This window comes from Trachemys scripta, chromosome 3 (genome assembly GCF_013100865.1).
Source record: "Trachemys scripta elegans isolate TJP31775 chromosome 3, CAS_Tse_1.0, whole genome shotgun sequence".
Classification (NCBI taxonomy): Eukaryota; Metazoa; Chordata; order Testudines; family Emydidae; genus Trachemys; species Trachemys scripta.
In genome coordinates this window covers 25,051,799-25,074,241 of record NC_048300.1, presented here as the reverse complement: position 1 = coordinate 25,074,241, position 22,443 = coordinate 25,051,799, and the positions used below count along the sequence as shown (strand labels likewise).

At 42.3% G+C, this 22,443-nt stretch overlaps 1 protein-coding gene across 2 annotated transcripts in view; it reads right to left on the bottom strand.

Annotated features, from left to right (window-relative positions):
* The window catches only part of CCDC88A (coiled-coil domain containing 88A), a gene marked incomplete in the record, with an annotated part of 358,950 nt that extends 339,041 nt beyond the window's left edge, over positions 1–19,909 (bottom strand). Inside the window, 2 exon segments of one of the 2 annotated variants that reach the window (XM_034764306.1) lie at positions 18,975–19,075; positions 19,173–19,909. In XM_034764306.1, coding sequence (XP_034620197.1) covers positions 18,975–19,075; positions 19,173–19,370 — 299 coding nt within the window. 2 annotated transcript variants of the gene reach the window in all.
* Positions 19,910–22,443: the final 2,534 nt, after the last annotated feature.

Below are 22,443 nucleotides of genomic sequence, written 5' to 3'. Positions count from 1 at the left end.
TCTCTAGGTTGTTCATTCCCAAATGTCAGATCCCACTCCTGAATTTTCACCCCAAGTAACTCCATGCTTAACTGTTACATTGCTGCCATGTTTCACCTCAGCATGAAGCACCAAGTAGCCAGGGACAACTGGCTTGGAGATTCGGCAAAGTCAGTTCCAACTGTTTTCATGAGAAATTTAAAAAAAATTCTTTAATGTTTCCCATAAAAATAATTTGCATTTTTCAACCAGCTCTAATGAAAAGTTGTGGGGCTATCTGCAGACAGAAACAGACAGAAACAGGAAGAGATGCCAAGGAGCACTATTTCCTTACTGTTAGGTCTTGTCTACAATTCAGTATTAATTAATTAGTAGCCAGCAACCTGTGTAGCTGCACTAGTGAAAATCCCAAGAATAAACCAGGAAAGACACAATCATGGGTAGGCTTACTTGGGGTGAATGCCAGTTCAGCTATACCAGATAACGGGTCACTGTTGAGGGACTGAAAGATGGGGTGACATGGTCAGATTGATAGGCAGGCAAAAGTCTTTGCTGCAGCATTTTGTATTGACTGAACAGGAGATGCAATGTGGATATTAGATACCAGAGGGGAAACACTTATTCATTTAAAGCACAGCACAATTTATGCAGTCAATATGCTTTCTTGCATATGAAAATATTAAATCCTTTTAAAAGAAAAGTGATTTCTACAATACTTAAAAGCATTTACATTCTAATGCTGTGCTCAGTATTTATTAGATACTAAATTTCAAGTTTATAAGGGGGAAAATAAGAGACTTGTCTTTTATTACATTTGTATACCCAAGTTTCTCCCTTCCACGCTTTCCCTCCCCCAAACACCACCAAATAAACAGGTGCCCTCCATTATTTAAATATCTTTAATTTTCCAAGAGAAAAGTAATTGTGAAGATTCAGAAAAATTATTACACCTTTTTCATCCTTTTCTCTGAACACACTTATCCAAATGTAGCCATTACAAAAACTAGTTAAAAAGAGTACCAGAATATTGTCACATATGTTCCAAATGATCTGCTAAGGAGATCTCAAATGTAGAAACAATGTTTACACAAAATGCAGATTTCATTCAAAATACTCTTAATCCTGTATTAAAATATTTAAAGACCCTGTGTCATGGGGTGTGCATACCCTGCACGGGACAAGAGAGGGTTAATACCACACAATAGGTGGCAGAAATCCCACCCCTCAGACCATGCTGGACATGCTCCTACTACCTCACTATAAAAGGGAGCAGCCCAGCTCATTCTAGGCTGTACGATGGAGGGGAAGGACCTTTGGCGGAGGCTCCAGCTGAAGAGCCTGCAGAACCCAGTGACACGGAGAGCCGGACGGGAGGTCTGCGGCCAATGGAACCACAGGGGATCTTCCCTATGCTGAGGAGCCTGGAAACCCCAATGCTCAATGGACTGCAGCTTCTGGAAGTGCGGTAGGAAGTGACCCAGAGAGGCTGAGCAAGTGGTATCTCCCACCCAAGTGAGATCAGTGTGTTTCAGTGGGATTCCACGCTGACCCAGTGGCAAACCATACCGCCACTGTCAGGGCCCTCGGTCAAGGCCTGATGGAGTCGGTGGGCCTGGCCCTCCTTACCCGGGCCGCCATCCCCCTGATGGTGGACCTTTCCTCTCCCCGGGTACTGGCCATTGGGCCATACTGCCCCACGTTTAGGGGCTGCTATATTGACTTGAGCCATTGGGCTGCGTTGCCCTGAATGCGAGGGCCGCTGTCATTGACTGTGGCTGCTGGGGGAACTCTGGCCACCCCATGGAACCCGACCCCAGTGAAGGACCATCTAAACCCCCTGAGCCGCCCGCCAAGTCCCCTCCAGGTATAGAGCACCCTGTCAAAGATGCCCAGGTGGAGTTAGAGCAAGATGGGGACTTCGGACAAGAGCAGAGGGAAGACCCAACTTTAAGTCAAGCTGGGAGAGGGCAGCAACTCAGACCAAGAAGGAGACGATACATTACACTCCCCACAAAGACTGTGGTTTGAGACTCGAGGAGACTGCCTCTACTGAGTGGTGCAGGAATCCCAAACACAGTTACCCAACAGCTCGTTGCCCCAGAGACAAGGCCAGAACCTCCTACAGAACCCTGGGTGGGACACTTTAGTAGAAAGATCTTCCGAAGGATAGCATGCCTTTTTTTCTGGCCTGGCATACACCAGGAGGATTGGGCCAAAAGAAGTTCGATGAAGTTCAACAAGGACAAGTGCAGAGTCCTGCACTTAAGAAGGAAGAAGCCCATCCACTGCTACAGGCTGAGCAGCAGTTCTGCAGAAAAGGACCTAGGGGTTACAGTGGACGAGAAGCTGGATATGAGTCAACAGTGTGCCCTTGTTGCCAAGAAGGCTAACGCCATCTTGGGCTGTAGAAGTAGGAGCATTGCCAGCAGATCAAGGGACGTGATCATTCCCCTCTATTCGGTATTGGTAAGGCCTCATCTGGAGTACTGTGTCCAATTTTGGGCCCCACACTACAAGAAGGCTGTGGAAAAATTGGAAAGAGTCCAGCAGAGGGTAACAAAAATGATTAGGGGGCTGGAGCACATGACTTATGAGGAGAAGCTGAAGGAATTGGGATTATTTAGTCTGCAGAAGAGAAGAATATGGGGGGGATTTGATAGCTGCTTTCAACTACATGAAAGGGGGTTCCAAAGAGGATGGATCTAGACTGTTCTCAGTGATAGCAAATGACAGAACAAGAAGTAATGGTCTCAAGTTGCAGTCGGGGAGGCTTAGGTTGGATATTAGGAAAAACTTTTTCACTAGGAGGATGGTGAAGGACTGGAATGGGTTACCTAGGGAGCTGGTGGAATCTCCTTCCTTAGAGGTTTTTAAGGTCAGGCTTGACAAAGCCCTGGCTGGGATGATTTAGTTGGGGAGTGGTCCTGCTTTGAGCAGAGGGTTGGACTTGATGACCTCCTGAGGTCCCTTCCAACCCTGATATTCTATTCTATGACAGTGAACAAGTTCATCCTCATTGATTATGCAACGCGCTATCCTGAGGCCATCCCCTTACACACAGCTACAGCCCCTAATATCGCGATGGAGCTAGTGAAGATTTTCGCTTGGGTCGGGATACCCAAGGAGATCCTAACCAATCAGGGCACCAGTGTGTCCTCCAAAACAATAGCAGAGTTGTTGCATCATGAACATTCGAACCCTCAGGACTTCAGTGTACCACCAATGAGTAAGTCGAACGCTTTAATGGAACCCTCAAGTCAATGCTCCCCAAGTTTATAGAAAACAACCCCCAACATTGGGACTCGTTACTGCCTGCTCTACTGTTCGCTGGGCAGGAAGTCCCACAAGCCTCAACCAGGTTCTCTCCCTTTGAGCTCCTCTGTGGGACATGACCTCGGGGCATTTTGGATCTCCTGAAAGAAGACTGGGAGGCACAAGAGACACTGGCCCTCTGAACTAACCACCACATGTTGCGGCTACAGAAGCGCCTCCAGACCTTAGGTGCCTTCACTTGAGAGAACTTGCTACAAGCTCAGCAGACCCAGGAGCAACAATATAACAAAGGGACTAAGGTATGCAGTTTTGAGCCCAGAGACCAGGTTCTACTATTATTGCCCTCCACCGAATCGAAGCTATTATCCAAGTGGCAAGGCCCCTTTGAGGTGTCTCGCCGGCTAGGACCAGTAGATTACGAAATCAGGCTACCAAGGCAACAGAAAGATGTACACATGTACTATGTGAACTTGATGAAAGCCTGGCAGGACAGAGGCCTTATTCATCGCACCTTCACCCCCTGACCCGGAACTGGGACCACTATTAGGAGAGCTCCTAGACCCAAAGCCAGTGGTAATGGGAGAAGGCCTTAGCCCTGCACAATGAGAACAGCTACAATGTCTTGTACAGGACTTCCCAGAGGTCTTGTCAACGCTCCCAGGGTGGACCAATATCATAAGCTGCCACATCGCAACAACCCCGGGACAGAGGGTGAGGGACAACCATCAGTCTCTCCCCAGGAAAATATGGGACGCGGTCTGCCAGGAATTGGAGACAATGCTTGAGATGGGAGTTGTGGAGGAATTTAGGAGTGAATGGCGGAGCCCGATCATACTGGTCCCGAAACCCAACGGCGCCATTCACTTTTGCACTGATTTCCGAAAGGTCAACACTATCCCCCAGTTCAACACTTATCCAATGCCTCACATCAAAGAACTCCTGGAGCAACTAGGGGGATCCTGTGATTAATTTGAACATGAGTGTTGTCAAGCTTAAAAAGAACAATAGTATTGTCAATATTAGGCCTAAAACTTCCGGAAGCTTCACAAAGCGAGCCTCATAGAATTAGTTTTAAGATGCAAGCTTTGCAAAAGGAAACAGACTTGTGGTCAAAATGCTCTGCTACCAGATACTTTATAGGAGGTAGCATAATGTGGCAAGATAAGTTGTACCCCCCCCCACCCCGGGGGCACAGCTTGTCTAGCCCACGTTGACAATATTTGGAACATCTGGCTATTAGATAAACCACAGTCAAGACAATGGGCTATATGGATATAAGTTATCTCCTTGTGCATAACTTCTAAAATTAGAACAATTGGCTACAAGAAAATAAGCAAGCATGAATTATATAGCCAACTCTAATCACATTGAAGATTTGGCCTAACCTGATTGGTTGACCTGCTTCAAAACATGGCAGGCAGATAAGAATAAATGTGTAGAGCCGCAGGGGTGTGGGTGGGTGGGGGTGCACACAGGCGCATCTTGGTCTAGGATGTGGTTCTCTTTGACCGTCTGACCCACACCCCCTAAACTGAGGAAACCTGAATCACACTGACTATCTGTACCTGGCCAGTGCAAAGAACGGTCAACTAAAGGATAACATATTCTCGGTAGGATAAGGTTTTAAAGTAAAATAATCTGGTTGCATGCAGTATAAGGTTACGGAGTAAAGAAGTCTGGGATGCTCGAGCTGTTTTCATCACAAGTTGTACTGACATTATAGTATTAAGAATGGTAGTGTTGGGATAATTTGATCTCAGTTTATATTAATGTTGCAGTATTAGAAATAGTAGTAAAAGTTTTATACTAGTGTTAAGTTGTTTAGGAATAGTAGAAAGTTGTTAATCAATTGATAGTATCTTTCTTTGTACTTGTGATTATTAAGGGTAGGAATAGGATTTGTAAGGTTAATAGTTAAATAATAATAGCTTTGCATGTACTCGTGCCTGTCATCAGTAAAACTTGCCAGTTAAGGATATGCTTTTATAGTAATAAGTAGCTAATGCATAATATTACCTGTACTTGTGTTTGTTTACAATATATATTAATCCTTATTCAATGCTGGTCTTTAATTTTTCTTTTCCTATTCTGTCTGTGTTGCATTTATAGCTGTAAGTCATTAAAAGCCTGTCTTGAGGAATAATCAGTAGTTTTAATTTCTTTATACAGACACCACTTAACCTCATTACATCTGTGTTGAGTGGTGGAAGTAGTGATCACCCAGAGCCCCATTTGGGCCCTGATGTGTGTCCCCTTCTTCCTATATCTCCACAGATCCAAATACTTGTCAATATTAGATCTAACAAAGGGGTATTGGCAGATACCCCTGACTCCAAACTCCAGGGCAAAGACTGCTTTTCCCGCACCATACGGCTTCTTCCAGTTCATAACTATGCTTTTTGGAATACATGGGGCAGCGGTTGATGAACAGAGTACTGCAGCCTCACTACCGATACGCGGCAGCATATATAGACATCGTGATTTATAGCAGCAGTTGGGAGGACCACCTTCAACATCTAACCAGTGTTTTCAAAGCCCTTCAGGAGGCGGGCCTCACAGCCAACCCCACGAAATGCAGTCTCAAGCAGGAAGAGGTGACCATACCTGGGGTACATAGCAGGAGGAGGCAAGTTACGGCATCTGATTGATAAAGTGAAAGCTTTAGCTGATACGCTGACAATGAAAAAGCAAGTGCGCCAATTCCTGCGATTGGCCAGATACTATCGGAATTTTGTACCGGGCTTTGCAACAATAGCAGCTCCCCTCTCTGACCTAACCAAAAGTTCTCAACCCCGGCAGATGTGGTGGTCCAGTGGCGTGAGGAAGCATTCCAGACCCTGAAGAAACAGCTAGCACAGGAACCAGTCCTCATACACCCAGACTTCTCAAAAGACTTCATATTGCAAATAGACGCCTCAGAAGTGGAATTAGGAGCCATCCTATCACAGGAAATCAATGGGGAAGAACGCCCCATTTTACATCTAAACAGTAAGCTGTTCCCCAGGGAAACACATTATTTGACGATCGAAATGGAGGCCTTGGCAGTAAAGTGAGCTATCAATGCCCTACGCTACTATCTGCTCGGCAGCTCCTTCACACTGATTACCAGTCACGCACCCCTCCAATAGCTGCACAGAATGAAGGACACCAATCCCAGGATTATGCGTTGGTACCTCTCCCTCCAACCATATGATTTCCGCATCTGTCATCGGTCAGGTAAGGCTCACACAGGTAAACCAATGCGGACTTCTTCTCCAAGCTGGGAGAGGAGGAAAGGGAGACGGACCACTCGCCGGGATCCCTCTTAAGGGCAGGGTGCATGTAATGGGGTGTGCATACCCCACACTAGACAAGAGAGGATTAATCCCACACTATGGGCGGCAGAAGTCCCACCCCTGAGACCATGCTGGGCTTGATCCAACTACTACCTCTCTATAAAAGGGAGCAGCCCAGCTCATTCTAGGCTGACCACCGGAGGGTAAGGACTTTTGGCAGAGGCTCCAGCTGAAGAGCCATCCCTGCCTTTGCCTGCAGGAACCGGGTATTCTGAGAGACGGACGGGAGGTCTGCGGCTGACAAAGCCACAGGGAATCACCCGCGCTGAGGAGCCCGGAAACTCCAATGGTCAATGGACTACAGTTTCTGGAAGCGCGGTAGGAAGTGACCCAGGGAGAGTGAGCAAGTGGTATCTCCCACCCGAGTGAGGTCAGCGTGTTTTAGTGGGATTTCATGCTGACCCAGTGGCGGACCACTTCACCACTGTCAGGGCTCTGGGTCAAAGCCAGGTGGAGTCAGGTGGGCCTGGGCCTCCCTACCTGGGCCGCCATCCCCCTGGTGGCAGCCCCTTCCTCCTGCCCCTGGGTAGCGGCCATTGGGACACACTGCCCTGCATTTAGGGGCTGCTATATTGACTCTAGCCATTGGGTTGCACTGCCCTGTACCCAGAGGCTGTTATATGGACACTGGCCACTAAGCCATACTGCTCTGCAACTGAGGGCAGTTATACTGGCTCTGGCTGCTAGGCTGCGCTGCCCTGAGCGCAAGGGCCACTGATTGACTGGCCACTAAGCCGCGCTGTCCTGACTCTAAGGGATGCTATACCGTCTCTGGGCCACACCGCTTTCTGCCTAAAGACTGTCAGGGAGATGGTAACAGCGGTAGTATCACAACCCTGCCCTGCCCCAACAGACGGACGGAGTGTGCATATTCTGTGGCACCCTCCAATGACTATGCTGTGCAAAAATGTAATGCATCTTTTGTAAATAGAGTTTAAAAAACTAGAAAATATAAGTTGTAGGGAAGGTAGGTCTCAGAACAATTAACTTTCTAATACTGGGTCCAGATAAAATCATCATGAGCGAAATCCTGGCTCCCCTGAAGTCAATGGCAAAACTACCTTTAACTTTACTTGGGAAAAGATTAACCAATATATGCATCCTGTTTTATATTAATCAGTTTTTAAATTTATAACCTATCAAAAACAGCAAAGTATTTTGTTCTACTATATTCTATCACACAAATCAGAATTTGGAATTTCAATTCCTCCAGTCAAAAAAAGAAAAAAAAAATCTGCAGAGATTGGCAGAGTATTTTCTACACTATCTTCCTCCAGATCAATTATTTTTTTAACTCCAAGTTGACAGGATCAGAACCTTTCATAAAACTTGTTCCAAAGACCAAGATGAGAACTTTTCACTTTGGTTCACATTATAGAATTTCCACTGAAAATCAGAAATAGGAGGTTTTGGGGGAAAAACTGTATTGGTGCAAAGAGGATCACTGGAAATTGACATGGGGACTTCAGCCCCAATCTGCCAACATGTATTTTATGTGTTTAACTTTACACACTGAACAGTTCAATTTAAGTGAATGGGACTACTCACAAGCATAAAGTTAAAATCCAAACCTGCAAATGCTTACAACATATGCTTAAGAGGTAAATTCCCAACCAATTTAGAATGGCTGTCAAGCAATTAAAGAAATTAATCGTGCTGTTAAACAATAGAATACCATTTATTTGAATATTTTCCGATGTTTTCCACATTTTCAAATATATTGATTTCAATTACAACACAGAAAACAAAGTGTACAGTGCTCACTTTATATTTATTTTTTTATCACAAATATTTTCTCTGTAAAAAAACAAAAGAAATAGTATTTTTCAATTCACCTAATACAAGTACTGTAGGGCAATCTAGATCATGAAAGTTGAACTTACAAATGTAGAATTATGTACAAAAGAAACTGCATTCAAAAATAAAACAATGTACAACTTCAGAGCCTACAAGTCCACTAAGTCCTACTTCAGTCAATCACTCAGACAAAGAAGTTTGGTTACAATTTGCAGGAGATAATGCTGCCCACTTCTTATATACAATTGTACCTGAAAGTGAGAACAGGCATTTGCATGGCACTGTTGTAGCCGGCGTCACAAGATATTTACGTGACGAATGCACTAAAGATTCATATGTCCCTTCGTGCTTTAATCACCATTCCAGAGGACATGCGTTCATGATGATGCTGGGTTCTGCTTGATAACGATCCAAAGCAGAGTGGACCGACACATGTACGTTTACATCATCTGAGTCTGAGGTCTTGGCTACATTGGCAATTCACAGCGCTGCACTTGCTGCGCTCAGCGGTGTGAAAAAACACCCCCCCGAGTGCGGCGAGTGCAGCGCCATATAGCGCCAGTGTAATCAGCGCCTGCAGCACTGCACGCTCTCTCGCAGCGCTGCAAGCTATTCCCCTCAGAGAGGTGGAGTACTTGCAGCGCTGAGAGAGAGCTCTCGCAGCGCTGGCGGCACGACTACACTCACGTGAGTGTAACCAAGGCCAGACGCCACCAGCAGAAGGTTGATTTTTTTTTTTTGGTAGTTCGGGTTCTGTAGTTTCCGCATCAGAGTGTTGCTCTTTTAAGACTTCTGAAAGCATGCTCCACACCTTGTCCCTCTCAGATTTTGGATGACACTTCAGATTCTTAAACCTGGGATTGAGTGCTGTAGATATTTTTAGAAATCTCACAATGGTGCCTTCCCTGCATTTTATCAAATCTGCAGTGAAAGTATTCTTAAAATGAACATGTGCTGGGTCATCATCCGAGACTGCTATAACATGAAATATATGGCACAATGCGGGTAAAACAGAGCAAGAGACATAAATTTGTGACTGAGAGAATTGTAATTATCACATCACTTTAATGAGCATCATCAGCATGGAATCATGTCCTCTGTAATGGTGGCCGAAGCATGAAGGGGCATACGAATGTTTAGCATATCTGGCATATAAATACCTTGCAACACAGGCAACAAAAGTGCCACGTGAATGCCTGTTCTCACTTTCAGGTAACATTGTAAACAAGAAGCAGGCAGCAGTAGGACTAAGTGGACTGGTAGGCTCTGAAGTTTTACACTGTTTTGTTTTTGAGTGCAGTTATGCAACAACAAAATCTACATTTGTAAGTTACACTTTCACCATAAAGAGATTGCACTACAGTACTTGTATGAGGTGAATTAAAAAATACTATTTCTCTTATTTTTACAATGCAAATATTTGTAACCAAAAATAATAATATAAAGAGCTCACTGTACAATTTGTATTCTGTGTTGTAATTGAAATCAATATATTTGAAAATGAAGAAAAACATCCACAAATATTTAATAAATTTCAATTTGTATTCTATTGTTTAACAATGTGATTAATCGTTTTGAGTTAATCACGTGAGTTAACTGCGATTAATCGACAGCCCTTCAATTTAGACATATTTAGAGCAGAACATTAAGGGCCTGATCCTGGTAAAATGGAACTACTCACATGGATAGAATTAAGCACATACTGAAGACCCTATCTTGACATGCAAAAGAGGTGGTTTTTTTCACTTGTTAGCTCAATAAAGTTACCTTAATAATGAATGAAAAGCCTTCGTAATGCTTGTTAATACACAGACTAAGATTTTAAGCCATGTTAACTGATCATGTTTTAGCCTCGGTTAAACATTTCTGTACTGTTCTGGTACACACGGTATCATAAATATACAGCCACAATCTTCCAAAGCCACCACAAAATTACTTCATATATTTTTTCCTGAAGGGCCTTGTCGTGGTGCGTAACTCACCGCTGTGGCACCTCCTGCTGGTCGTCTCAGGGAATTAGCATTTCCAGCCTCCGGAGCGCCGTCTGCAGGCCAGTGTCCTGCTGCCACCGGCTCCCATGTCCCTCCCAGGACCCGGTGCCCCTTGTCTTTGGAGTGCTGCCCCCTGGCAATACCGCCACAGTCTCAAGGTCTCCCCACCCAGGGGAACCCCCAACCCTCTATCCCCACCTTGCCTCAGTCATGGCCTACTTCCAGTCACCATCTAGCCCCCGCTCACTGGGGCAGACTGCAGTATAAAAACCACTCATCTTAGGCAAGGGGGGTTTGGACCTGCTGCCTCTGTGTACCCCTTGCAACCCAGGTATCTAACTGGCCTTCCACTAGGCCAAAGCCGGGGGGGGGGGGGTTCCCAGACCGGAGCTCCTCCAGCCCTGCTCCATTCCAGGCACCTTCTCTCAGCTCCCTGCAGCCAGGTCCCTCCCTCTCAAAGCTAGAGAGAGTCTGTCTCTGGCTTCTGGCCCCAACCCTCTCATAAGGGCCAGCTGGGCCCCCATTAAGCCAGCCACAGCTGTGGCTGCTTTTCAATCAGCCTAGGCTTTCCCCTGCCACAGCCCACTCCCAGGGCTGTTTTAAGCCCTTTTAAGGCAGGAGTGGGTGACCACCCCGCTACAGGCCTTGTTTAAAAGAAAAAAGAAAAACTGGAGCAGCAAATGTCTCCCCATAGCTGCCAGTGGGATTTATTTTAGAATTTTTACACATAATGTAAATAGTGATAAAAATTATAAGAAACACAGAACCAAATTTTAGAAAAGTTATAGCCCAAAGTGTCTTACACCAAAGAAACAGTAATAAAAATGTAATTGTAAACAGAGTCCTAATAACTAGGTCCCCTAAGATACATTTTTGTGCATATTCAACAGTATACACTCAATAAATATGAATTATTTATCAACTTGTTTCTGCTGCTCCCCCATTCCAAAAATATAGCATATTTACAGTTTTAAATTTACTGAATCATCATACAGCTTTTAAAAGAACCCCCCTTTCCAAATTCTCCCCCTAAAGTCTAGCATTTACATGAAAGGGGGGAAATCTCATGAGGGAAACTGGATCAGTAGGGTCTGGGCTAAGCAGTAACCTTTGACACTGCCTCCGCTCAAGGAAGAACAGGAGTACTTGTGGCACCTTAGAGACTAACAAATTTATTTGAGCATAAGCTTTTGTGGGCTACAGCCCACTTCATCAGATGCACAGAATGGAACATATAGTAAGGAGATGTATATACACACATACAGAGAACTCCCACCTTTTCATGTTCTCTGTATGTGTATATATACATCTCCTTACTATATATTCCATTCTATGCATCTGATGAAGTGGGCTGTAGCCCACAAAAGCTTATGCTCAAATAAATTTGTTAGTCTCTAAGGTGCCACAAGTACTCCTGTTCTTTTTGCGGATACAGACTAACATGGCTGCTACTCTGAAACCTGCCTCCACTCAATGCTTTGACTAATTGTTGCCCTAACACAGTAATGGAAAAGCAGTTTCAGAGCTTTCCCTCAACAGTGCTGAGCAATGGTAACCCAGGAGTCCTGCTTGAGTTCATGCCATGCCTCTCCTTACCAACCTTCAGCAACTCAAGGGAGAAGAGTGAGGAGTCTTAATTAGCAGAAGTCACAGTACTGTCCAGATAATCTCTTTGGCCATCTAGGTCACGTGCTCCAGGGATAACATATCTTGAAAAATGCCTCTTTCTCCAGTAAGTTGTGTTTGTTTTGTTTGTTGTTTGAGGGGTTTTTTTGGGGGGGGGAGGGGGGGTAAGCAGTTCAGTAAGAAGAAACCAGGGAAGCAACGAAGGGGGAGCTAATCTGGAAGAGGAAGAGAACAGATAGAAAGAGAAAACCCACAAACAGAACAGGAGCAGAGGACATGTAAAGAAAAGGAAGAAGCTCAAACATAATCCCAAATTGGGAGTGAGAAACAGAGAAAAAATATAGAAACAAATCTTTTAATTTCAAAACGGGGAATTATATCTGTTATTTGGATACCAACCCAATTAAGTATCAATTAACCAGATTATAGCAGAAAAAAATAAAAACAAAGCATCCCCACCTCAACTAAAGCACAAACTGTGTGACCTGGGACAATGTATTACTGCACCCTCCTCAGTTTTTCTTTCTAGCAGTAAAACTGAGATAAAATACACACTTCACAGGCTGTTGCAATCTACCCTACTTTAAAACACAAGTTGATTAAAGCACACTAGGGAACTTCTAGTGCAGCAGCAGTACCCTATGGCTACACTGACACTATGGCTACATCTATACTTGGAACTTGGGGTGTGATGACCAACTCGAGTACCCACACTCACACTAGCTCTCATCAACCTAGCGCATTAAAAACAGCGGTGTGGCTGCCGTGGCACTGGCTAGCCGCCTCAAGTACAAACCCGCTTAGAACCCACGGAAACATATTTAGGGTGGCTATCCCATGCCACTGTTCACCACAGTCCATGCTACTGCTGTTACACTACTATTTTTAGCTAGATGTGAGATAGTGTGAATATATCTGCTCAAGTTTGCACTCACATCCTCAGCTCTAGAGTGTAGAGGAAGACGTAGTACACCATAGATTTACACTCCAGCTTGCCACGAACTAAGTGTGCATACAGACACATACTAAGATGGCAAGGTTTTTTTTTTTTTTTTAAACTAATTTTCAATCAAGTTTTGGTAACTAAATCCCCTCCCATCTGTGGTATAAATTGGTGATAAAGACAAAGCTAGCAAGCGACAATTAATCTGGGAAATTAACTTCTGACACTTATGCTAGATCTACAATAGAAGCACTTTGCCCGTACAGCTATACCACTATACTATCCCAGCAAAGCAATCTTAGTGTAGAGTGTGTTTGCAAAACTGCCATTTTGCAAGTATACCTTATTCCATTCCAGTCCCCACCCCTACCCCGAAGCAAAATAAACTACACTGGCAAAAGCGCAGTTTTGCCAGTATAACTCCACCTACACTACAAACTTTTGCCTGCACAGCTGCACAGTCAATCCAATCTCATAATTCTTCACACCCCTGACAGACACAGCACCAAAATTTCGCAATGTAGATCTGGCCTTATTTATATCAATAAAATGTCAGTTATTACCCTTAGGTAACCCTTCTGAATCAGAGGAGTGTTTCACTTCCACTCGACTTTGCTCTCAACACTGTGTACGCCAAAGGAAGTTATTAGAACATTAAGTTTGTGGGTTTTATGCATGAAGAAGTATTTATGAGCCAGTTGTGACTACTGTTTATGAACAAACTGATAATTTCATTGCCAGACATCAACTGTGTTATGGCAGTAGTTGCTTCGCAAGTTAGGAATGAAGATAGCACCCTATTTTAAATCCAATTTTTAAAACTTTCCTCAACTACTACACAAAATTCCTCAGTCTTCCTTAAGTTTTGCACACATCTCATCTGAGGCCAATTTTTTACAGGAAAATTGTCAAACAGTTCCAAATGACCATATTTTGAAAATTTAACTGAAGTTTACTTTTTTGAAACTTATTCTTATACTTTTTTGCTTCAACATATCTCCAAAATGAATTGGCCTAGAAACTCCAGATTTGTTTAGTTTTGCTGTCTTTGCTGAGAAGTGCCTTTTAGTATTCTTGGATAGAGCATTTAATATATAAAGAGGGCCTCTATAAAAAATGTATAAGGGGAAACACTTATAAAACATTTATAGTATAAATGTTATAAACAAACACAGACCTCCTGGCTCCAGCTGCTAGACTGAACCAGAGATGGGAAAGTAGGAGGCCAAAAGGAAATTTGGTGGAGCAAGAGTCCCAGGAAAGATATGAAGGCAAATGCCTGGAGATGGGGGCAGGAAAATGAAGATACATATTCACAGGTGTCATGGAGTTGTGCTCCCCAGTCTCAGAAATACCTTAGAGCAGAGGTGGTAAGCAGGAGGAGAGGACCAGGATAGTAAGGAAGTATGAGGGGGAATGAAGGACAGTTTACTGAACCGCCAAAATAGAGAGGTGATGGGGTGCCACAGAGAGGACATGGAATAGGAACAAAGGAAAGGGAGCATGGAACTGGGGAAGGACATATAGGGGTTTGTGCGTATGCATGCGAAGAGGACCTAGGGGAGAAAAAGAAGGACAGGGAAAGACCAACTGTTGAAAAATTTCCATGTGGATATGTCTCTACATGTCCTCTATTCCTTTCATCCATCCAGTATCCCAATATATCACGCAAGTACAGATCCTACCACCATATACCTCCTATGGACTTGCTAACATGTGTAAGAAGGAAGCCCTACTTTAGATAAATCATTAGGCATTTATAAAATCCCATTTCTTATTGACAGGATCCTTCTCCAACAATAATATTTAGGGCCCTATGTACACGGCAGCAATGGAATTTGTTGTGGAACTTCCTCCTCGTTGCACAATTGCGCTCCACAATCTTAAATTTCATTTTAAAAAATTCTAGCACTTCTGATAGCAAAGAGTTAAAAATGCAGACAAGTATAAAACAAACAATGACACTTGCCTGTGTCTGTAACAATAGGACTGAGAGGTGTGAACCTGCCCCATTCATCTCAATTGAGGGAAGAGGGCATGGACTCTGCAGCTGCAAAATTTGACATTTTTCCAAGGTGCTACAGAATTCAGCATTCTGCTTCTAAATTCACCTAACATTTTGTTTTCCATCTCCCTACCCTGGCAGGACTTGCCTGCAGCTGCCTCTTGCCTCCAGCTTTCTTCACAAGGAAGAGTTAGTTGGATTACAGTGCATGTTCTGCACGCATGGCACGGAAATGGGGAGGAGGTTGTTGAGTAGGCTGCCTGCACAATATCATGGGAGTTGAGGGACCCCTGAGTGCAGTCAGCCAATAGAAAAAGCAGAGTGAAAGAAAAAACACTTTATCCTCTAAAATAATCACTGTAAAAATATTGTTGAGAATTATAACTTACTAATTGATGTAATATTCATATTTTCAACCATTTGTTTTAAAACATTTTGCAAAAATGAAATATGTACCAAAGCAGAAAAGCAGCAGGGCTTCAACAGTTGAAACAGTGTCCAATTGTTCATTTTCTGAACCTATGTAAACTGCTTACTGTGATGGTTTCTCTACTCACATATTAACCAACACACGCACACACTCACACCCACCTCCAATACTGACAGCAGAAACACATAATGTCATCCTATAAAAAGGTTTCAGCCAATACATATTGCTAGCTGTACTCTCGCACTAAAAAACTAACATTAATAGCATCCGACCGACACTTGAAGCACACTAGTGTAGAATGTTAAGAAGCTGATGCACCTTAATGTATTAGACACCTACTTCTGGTAGCACTTCTCATATCTAATGCAACTATCACTCCTAATGATTCTTGCTGGAACAACAGTTCATGCTCTCCATTGGAGTACTTTTGTATGGAAGTGTAAAGAATTTTTGTTTCTAACCCTATCACGAGATATCTAGACAATTATCACATTATGATTTTTAGAAAACTTTTCAAAAGCTAGAGTGTCTCAAAATGCATTAGTACTAGTTTTTCTGTCACACTTCTCTTGTACATGGTAACCAAAGTTTTAAAGGAAGAGTATAGGTAATAATACCAATAAATGTTAAGGTTCATTTTAAAACTGTATCTATCTTTAAGTGCATAGCTCTGTAAGGGTTTTACACTGCTGCCCGTTGCTGTAATATCTGAGCACTTTCCAGGTAAAATCAGTAGGAACAGCAAAGTGCCCAGTGGACTTCTTGGAGCCTTTGGCTCTCCTCCATTTTTGAGGTAACATTTCTGCTGGAGGCATAGCTTGGTTTCTTGAGTTGTCTGTTTGTTTCAGTAGGTGTTTGGGAAGATGGGTGGAGATCCAACATTACAAGTGTAATTCTTGCTATATAGTGAAAAGAACATGTGTGGATTATCTACAATGTATGCTCAGCATACAGTTTTTAAAACACCCATATCCTTTTCAAACGAAGAAAAGTAAGCCTTCGATGAAAAATTGCAAAATTCCCAAACTGACATTTTTGCCATACTTTACCTACATACAAACAAGAGTGTCTGGTTGTCAGTGGGAGTTGGATTGGGCCCTAAAAGTCAACACAAAGGCTAAAAATGAGCCTTTCAGTTGGAATACAGTCAAGCCTCAAACAGGCAACATTTTTTTCACCCTTGCCAAATATAATTTTTTTAAAAGAGCAGTTGGAGAGATTTTGCTCAAACTTCCAAGACACTCCAAGTTTGGACAGAGAGCAAGCACAGCAAATTTCAACCCAAAAGATTAATATTATGGAAAAGAGTTACAAACATGAAAACAGAAGGTTATAAATGAAATTATTTTTACAAATATAGTAATATTTGACACCACCAACTCCCTCATCTCTATTTCTAATGTTATGCACATTTTATTGGCAAGACTATCAAATCCTTTTCTTTTTTCAAAATTATCTTTTAATGGATTTTGTATATTTTTGCATTTTATCTATACACACAATGACCACTTTTCTAAGTGGATGACATTCTTCAGGATGTGGTCCAAGATTTACACACAAAGACAAGACAAAAAAACCACCAGGACCTGGAGCTTGGGCATAGATCCTCATGACAACTGTACCTGTTGAGTTTGTATTATTTTTAATAGTTTGGAGGAAGACTACCAACATATTTTTACCAGGATATTTTCTCAGATAAAATTCCAAAGACTTGAGAAAGTTCTCAGAATTTCATTCCTGATATTTTCAAGATTAAACTATTAAGTTTTTGACCAAAGTTAGTGATCAGCCTCCAATTTAAAATTAAACATTTTTATAATGAATAAAAGTTCTGTTGCCAACATATACAGTCACGTAGTTGCCAAATTACTTTAACTTTTCTGTTTTGGATTATTTCAAATTCAATTACGCAGTAAAAACAGTGTTTCAATAAATTCATCGGTAGAAGACACTGCACTTTTCAATCACTTACAAATGTATGCAACAATAAAAGCTTTCTAGAAGAAGATACACATTTTTAAAAAGACTTCACCATACTTTGCACATTTCTCTGCAGGATCTATATTACAAAAATAAATTTTAATTTTTGCTTCTACTGAAGTTAATGGCAAAAGTGACGCTTGACTTCAGTAGGCCCAAAACTTGGCTTTAAAGTTGCTCAGTACATCCAGTATACATATTTACAATACTGTACATAAAATTAGTAATTTTACAATATTTTTACCATGAGTGAAAATAGTATAAACAGAGTACAAGAATGTGCCTGGCCATCACTGGACAGTATTCTTGGTGAACAGCTGTCATTGCAAGCTGCTTACACACTGGTATATCTGTACTTATGTGTACAGTTATTCCTATCTAGATATCCAAGGATAGGTTAAATTTATATAGGAAGAGTTTAAAATATTGTGAGGAGAAAAAAGCAAGGGGCTGCTTTAAATGAGAAGTTTTTTCCGCCAGTACCATTTTGCTTCTTATTAGTGAAGTACAGTACTACAGAAATGTACATTTGAAAGATAACAGGGAGTCCGGTGGCACTTTAAAGACTAACAGAAAGATGTCACTATCTGGGCAATATACTAGTAAGCAATGTTCCATAGTCACAATTGTGGTAAAAATCACAATACTTCTTAATAAATTGCTGTATATTGCAGTTCTGTTTTTATTGAAACTTCAATTAGTGGAGCACTTATTTTCTCCAACATACATATTTTCTAAATTGTGACTAATATATTAATCTAATTCGTTCATGTATATCACTTTATGTAGCTCTTATATAATTATACATGCCTTTCAAACAATCAAAATTTTCAATAATTAGTTTCTGATACCAAACAGAAAAAACTGTGTTGTGTATGGTTTGTGGCAATAAACAAAACACTTCACTGATCATTTTAGCTTCTATAGCATGAATAAAAATGTAGCCATACTACAATTCACAACCAGTACTTACTAAAGTTTCTGATCCTGTAGAAACAAAGTCAAAAACAAGTCTGTCCCTATTAGCATGCATGCAATATATAACAGTGTATCACACAATTTCAAAAAAATCCTATGCCACATGAACTAAAACAAACATTAGAACCTTATTAACAGGCAAATTATTAGTCATTCTGGTCTTTTAATTTAATTTAATTTTAATTTAATGTATATCTTATTTTAAACCATTTATGTCAAAATGAAACTGTATTTACAGATGTTTAAAAAAATACAATTTCTATTAAATCTTACATTTCATAATCCTGTGGGTATTGCACCACATACTTTGCAATTATGTCATTTTTGTCATACTGTCTCAGACTTGCAAATTATAGTGGCAGTATCATACAATTAACAATACAGTTCCAGATTTTGAATAGTAAATTTTAAAAATATGTTTTCTGTGTTAGAAAAAAAATTCCAGTGGAAACAAATTAGACTAAATATAGTATAAGTTAGATTCTCCTCATAGCTGACCACATGAATACTACAATTTTATGATCAGACATATTTACAAAGTGATGCCTGGAAGTCAAATGACATGTTGAAGAAACAAAAGACCTGACAAAAAATAAAATATACAATGACAAGAAAAAACACATACATGAGCACTTACATTTGGAGCATGACTTCGTTCAAGAATATGCCATCCACTAGAGCCACATATTCCTCCAGGTTGCTCCCATTTCCTCCAGCTAAGGGTCCAAATGTCTTAACCTAAAATATAATCATCACCATGACACTAACTCCACCTCAATCTCTGCAGCTAGATATTTACCCTTAAAAAATGCCATTTGTGAAAATTAATTCTTACCCAGGTGACAAGAGGGCTAGACATAAACTGTTCCAACAGGGGTGTGAATATCTCATTCTCCATTTTATAAAAAAGGCTAAAATCAATGTGGCTCCTTCGCTTCAAAAAAAATACAGATTTGCCTTCTTTGTAGGAACTCTCTAAAATGCTCCAAGGATTTAGCAGCAGCAAATGACCCCCATTTCTCCAAAGCAACATAAAAAACAGTGCATTGGCAACTGGGATTTATCCTCTTCTTTTTAAAAAAAAAGCAATTGAAAGTCCATCTAAATTCATTTCAGTCTTCCAATTGACGGGTCTCTCCCGCTCTACATAGCGAAGGGGAAGAAGGAAGGATGGAAGGAAAGAAAGGAGGAAGGCTGCTGGAGTCTACATCAGACAAAAAAAAAAAAAAAAAAAAAAAAACCTCAAGGCTACCACAGCAACTCCTCATTCAGCGAGGAGGGGAAACCCCAGTCAAACTCTCCAGACTAATCGGCCCCCAGAGCAAGGACAGGAGGAAGAGAGGGGCAAATACTACTCAGCAGCCCCCACCTCAGATTAAAGGTTGTGCCGACGAGAGGCACAGCCTCTGACCGCACTCCCGCCCCCACTAGTGTCACAGGCAGCCCAGGGATAGGGAACCAGCCGCCTCAGCAGCGAAGGGAAGCTATTGCTAATCAGTTCCCCTTTTTAGCCTCCGCTGCCATCAACTGAACTGAGACAGAGAAGGGACAAGACCCCTCCCCACCCGCACCCTGCCTCGCCCTGTGATCTCGCCCTCCCCCACGCCCGTTGCTCTCGCAGCCTCCCTCCTTCCCGTGGCTCCTCAGCACCCCACACCCCTCCTTGCTCCTTGGTGCCTCGCTGCTCCTGAGCCCCCCTACCTCCCAATAGACTCCTCAATCCCCCCTGTTTCCTTGGCTCCTCAACCTCCCGCTGTCCCTGAGAACTAATTTCCTTTGCAGGAACCGCCACTCGTCCCTTCTCCAAGTAACGGCCACCAAGCCCCAATCAGCCCCAGCACAGCCGCATCACACTCTCTATGCACACTGCTCCAAGGAAAGCAAGAGCGCATGGATCGCTAACTCGTCTCTGCCAAAGCGAAGAGTAACCCTCCGCCAGCCTGTTCTTCCTCCGCCTCAGCCTTTGGATGGTGGTGGAATTGAGGAGGGGGATGGGGGAAACCGCTGCATGGCTCGCGCCCGCGCACACGCCTTCAGCTCGCGCACTGCAGCTGCAGCAGCGAAGACGCGCGTCCACGGAGGGGCGGGACTCTTGAGCGCGGAGAAGCTTCAAGACCGAGGGTGAGCAGACGGTGCCTCTGCCCTCCGACTCCTCAGGGGATGGACTGCTCTGCAGCCTCCGCTTATCCACCGGCAGAAGGAGATTGATTCAGTTTGACTCTCTGTGGGGAAAAGGTGTGCGAGGGAAGAGTGGGGTGAAACCCCTCTGGTGTGGGGGAAATAAGGGGTCAATTTTCTCCAACTCCCCTTGAGGCGAAAGAGAGGCGCTGAATTCTCCTATTTCTATCCCTGGCAGATGAGGTTATGAGCCACGCTCGTAACCGTGGCTCATAGGGGTTTTTTTGAGGGAGGGGGTCCTCTTTTTTTTTTTTTTTTTTTTTTTTTTAAGGTGAAATTGAGACATAGACGAAACCAGTCTGCTTGAACTTGCGACAAAGAGGGGAAGGAGGACGATCTTGTTAATGATGACAAGCAATTTGTTCACCCACGCTATTTTCCTTGTGCTGTCTCCTCACTCTTGCACATTCAATTCCCACCTCAAACATTAATATAGGGGATTTTATGTACTTAATATACTCAGACTGTATTGTATTGACAGAGCAGTATGCAAAATCTCAGACTTTAAATCCAACCGCTCTCCTGCCAGGAGAGAAATTTTAGCTGCATATTTTCCAGAGAACTTTATCTTGTTTTTCCAGGGGGGTGGGTGGGTGCGTGTGTACACTTTCATTTAAAAAAAAATCAATTCCCTAATATGGTTGAAATTAAATGTTTGAAGAACTTCCAAATAGGGAAACAGATTGTGTTTTTTAACCCAAATGTCTGGATACCGTATCTGCCCTAATTCTCTAAGATTAGGACGGAAATCTCCCTTAATGACCTCTTCTACACTAGAGAGGATCACTCTGTAAAAGGAGAAAAATAAATTATTGGTTGTGGGGAAAATAGTCTTTAAATCAGATGTCAAATAAAAGAGATTTTCTGGTAAATTATTAACACACAACAAAAGTTGTAGATTTGGGTAGCTTTGCTTTGCAATGATGAGATTTCATCTCTCTGTAAATCAGTTGTGGATGTATACAAAACAAGGTCTTCTTTCTCTCCTTCCCTCCCAAAACCAAATGAGTAGGGAGGTTTCATTATTAGTTTTGCCATGAAATGGGAACAGGCAGAAAAAAAAAAAAGTTGTGAAGTCTTGGACCAGAGTAAAGGTCTAGTGATACATGAGTGAAATAACAGCCAACAAACAACTGGCCCTTAAAGATAACTACAAAAGCATTTTTGTAAAAGCCTGAATAGCTAACCAGTCAGCTCTCTGTGTACTACAGCATTTCCTGGGAATTAAAGACTGGCTAGGAGGAATTGCTGATCCAAGGCTCAGCTATAGGTTAGTAACACTACGTGGTCTTCAATTCCTGGAAAATACTTTGTGCTGACATCTGTGTTATTATTATTATTATGAGATGAACATTTGATTAAACAGTTTTAAAAGTATTTTGTTTGGGTTTTTTCCAGCCTGTGTGTTGTATGACATCACTGACAGCAGGAGCACTCACTTTATATATGTTCTGGGCATTTCTAGATGATGAGTATACTGTTTGCAGTGTTGTTGTAGCCCTTTTGGTCCCAGGATATTAGAGAGACAAGTGGGTGAGGTAATATCTTTTATTGGACCAACTTCTGTTGATGAAAGAGACAAGCTTTTGAGCTACACAAACATAAAGAAGAGCTTTATGAAGCTCGAAAGCTTGTCTTTCATCAACAGAAGTTGATCCAATAAAAGGTATTACCTCATCCACATTGTCTCTCAGTATACGAGCAGTCAGGCCACTGAATTTATGGTATCCATTTTATAATTTCTTTAAGAAGTCCACTGCAAATTGATGCATCTCAACAAATGATTCATAGTTAATTACACAGTCTGGAGGTGTAGGCAAGGGAAAACCAACACAAACAAAATGGGAAAATAGTAATGTATAACGTTCATCTTTTTTTTTTTTTTTGAATAACCACACAGTAAAATTGCCAAACTGTTGTAATTGTGA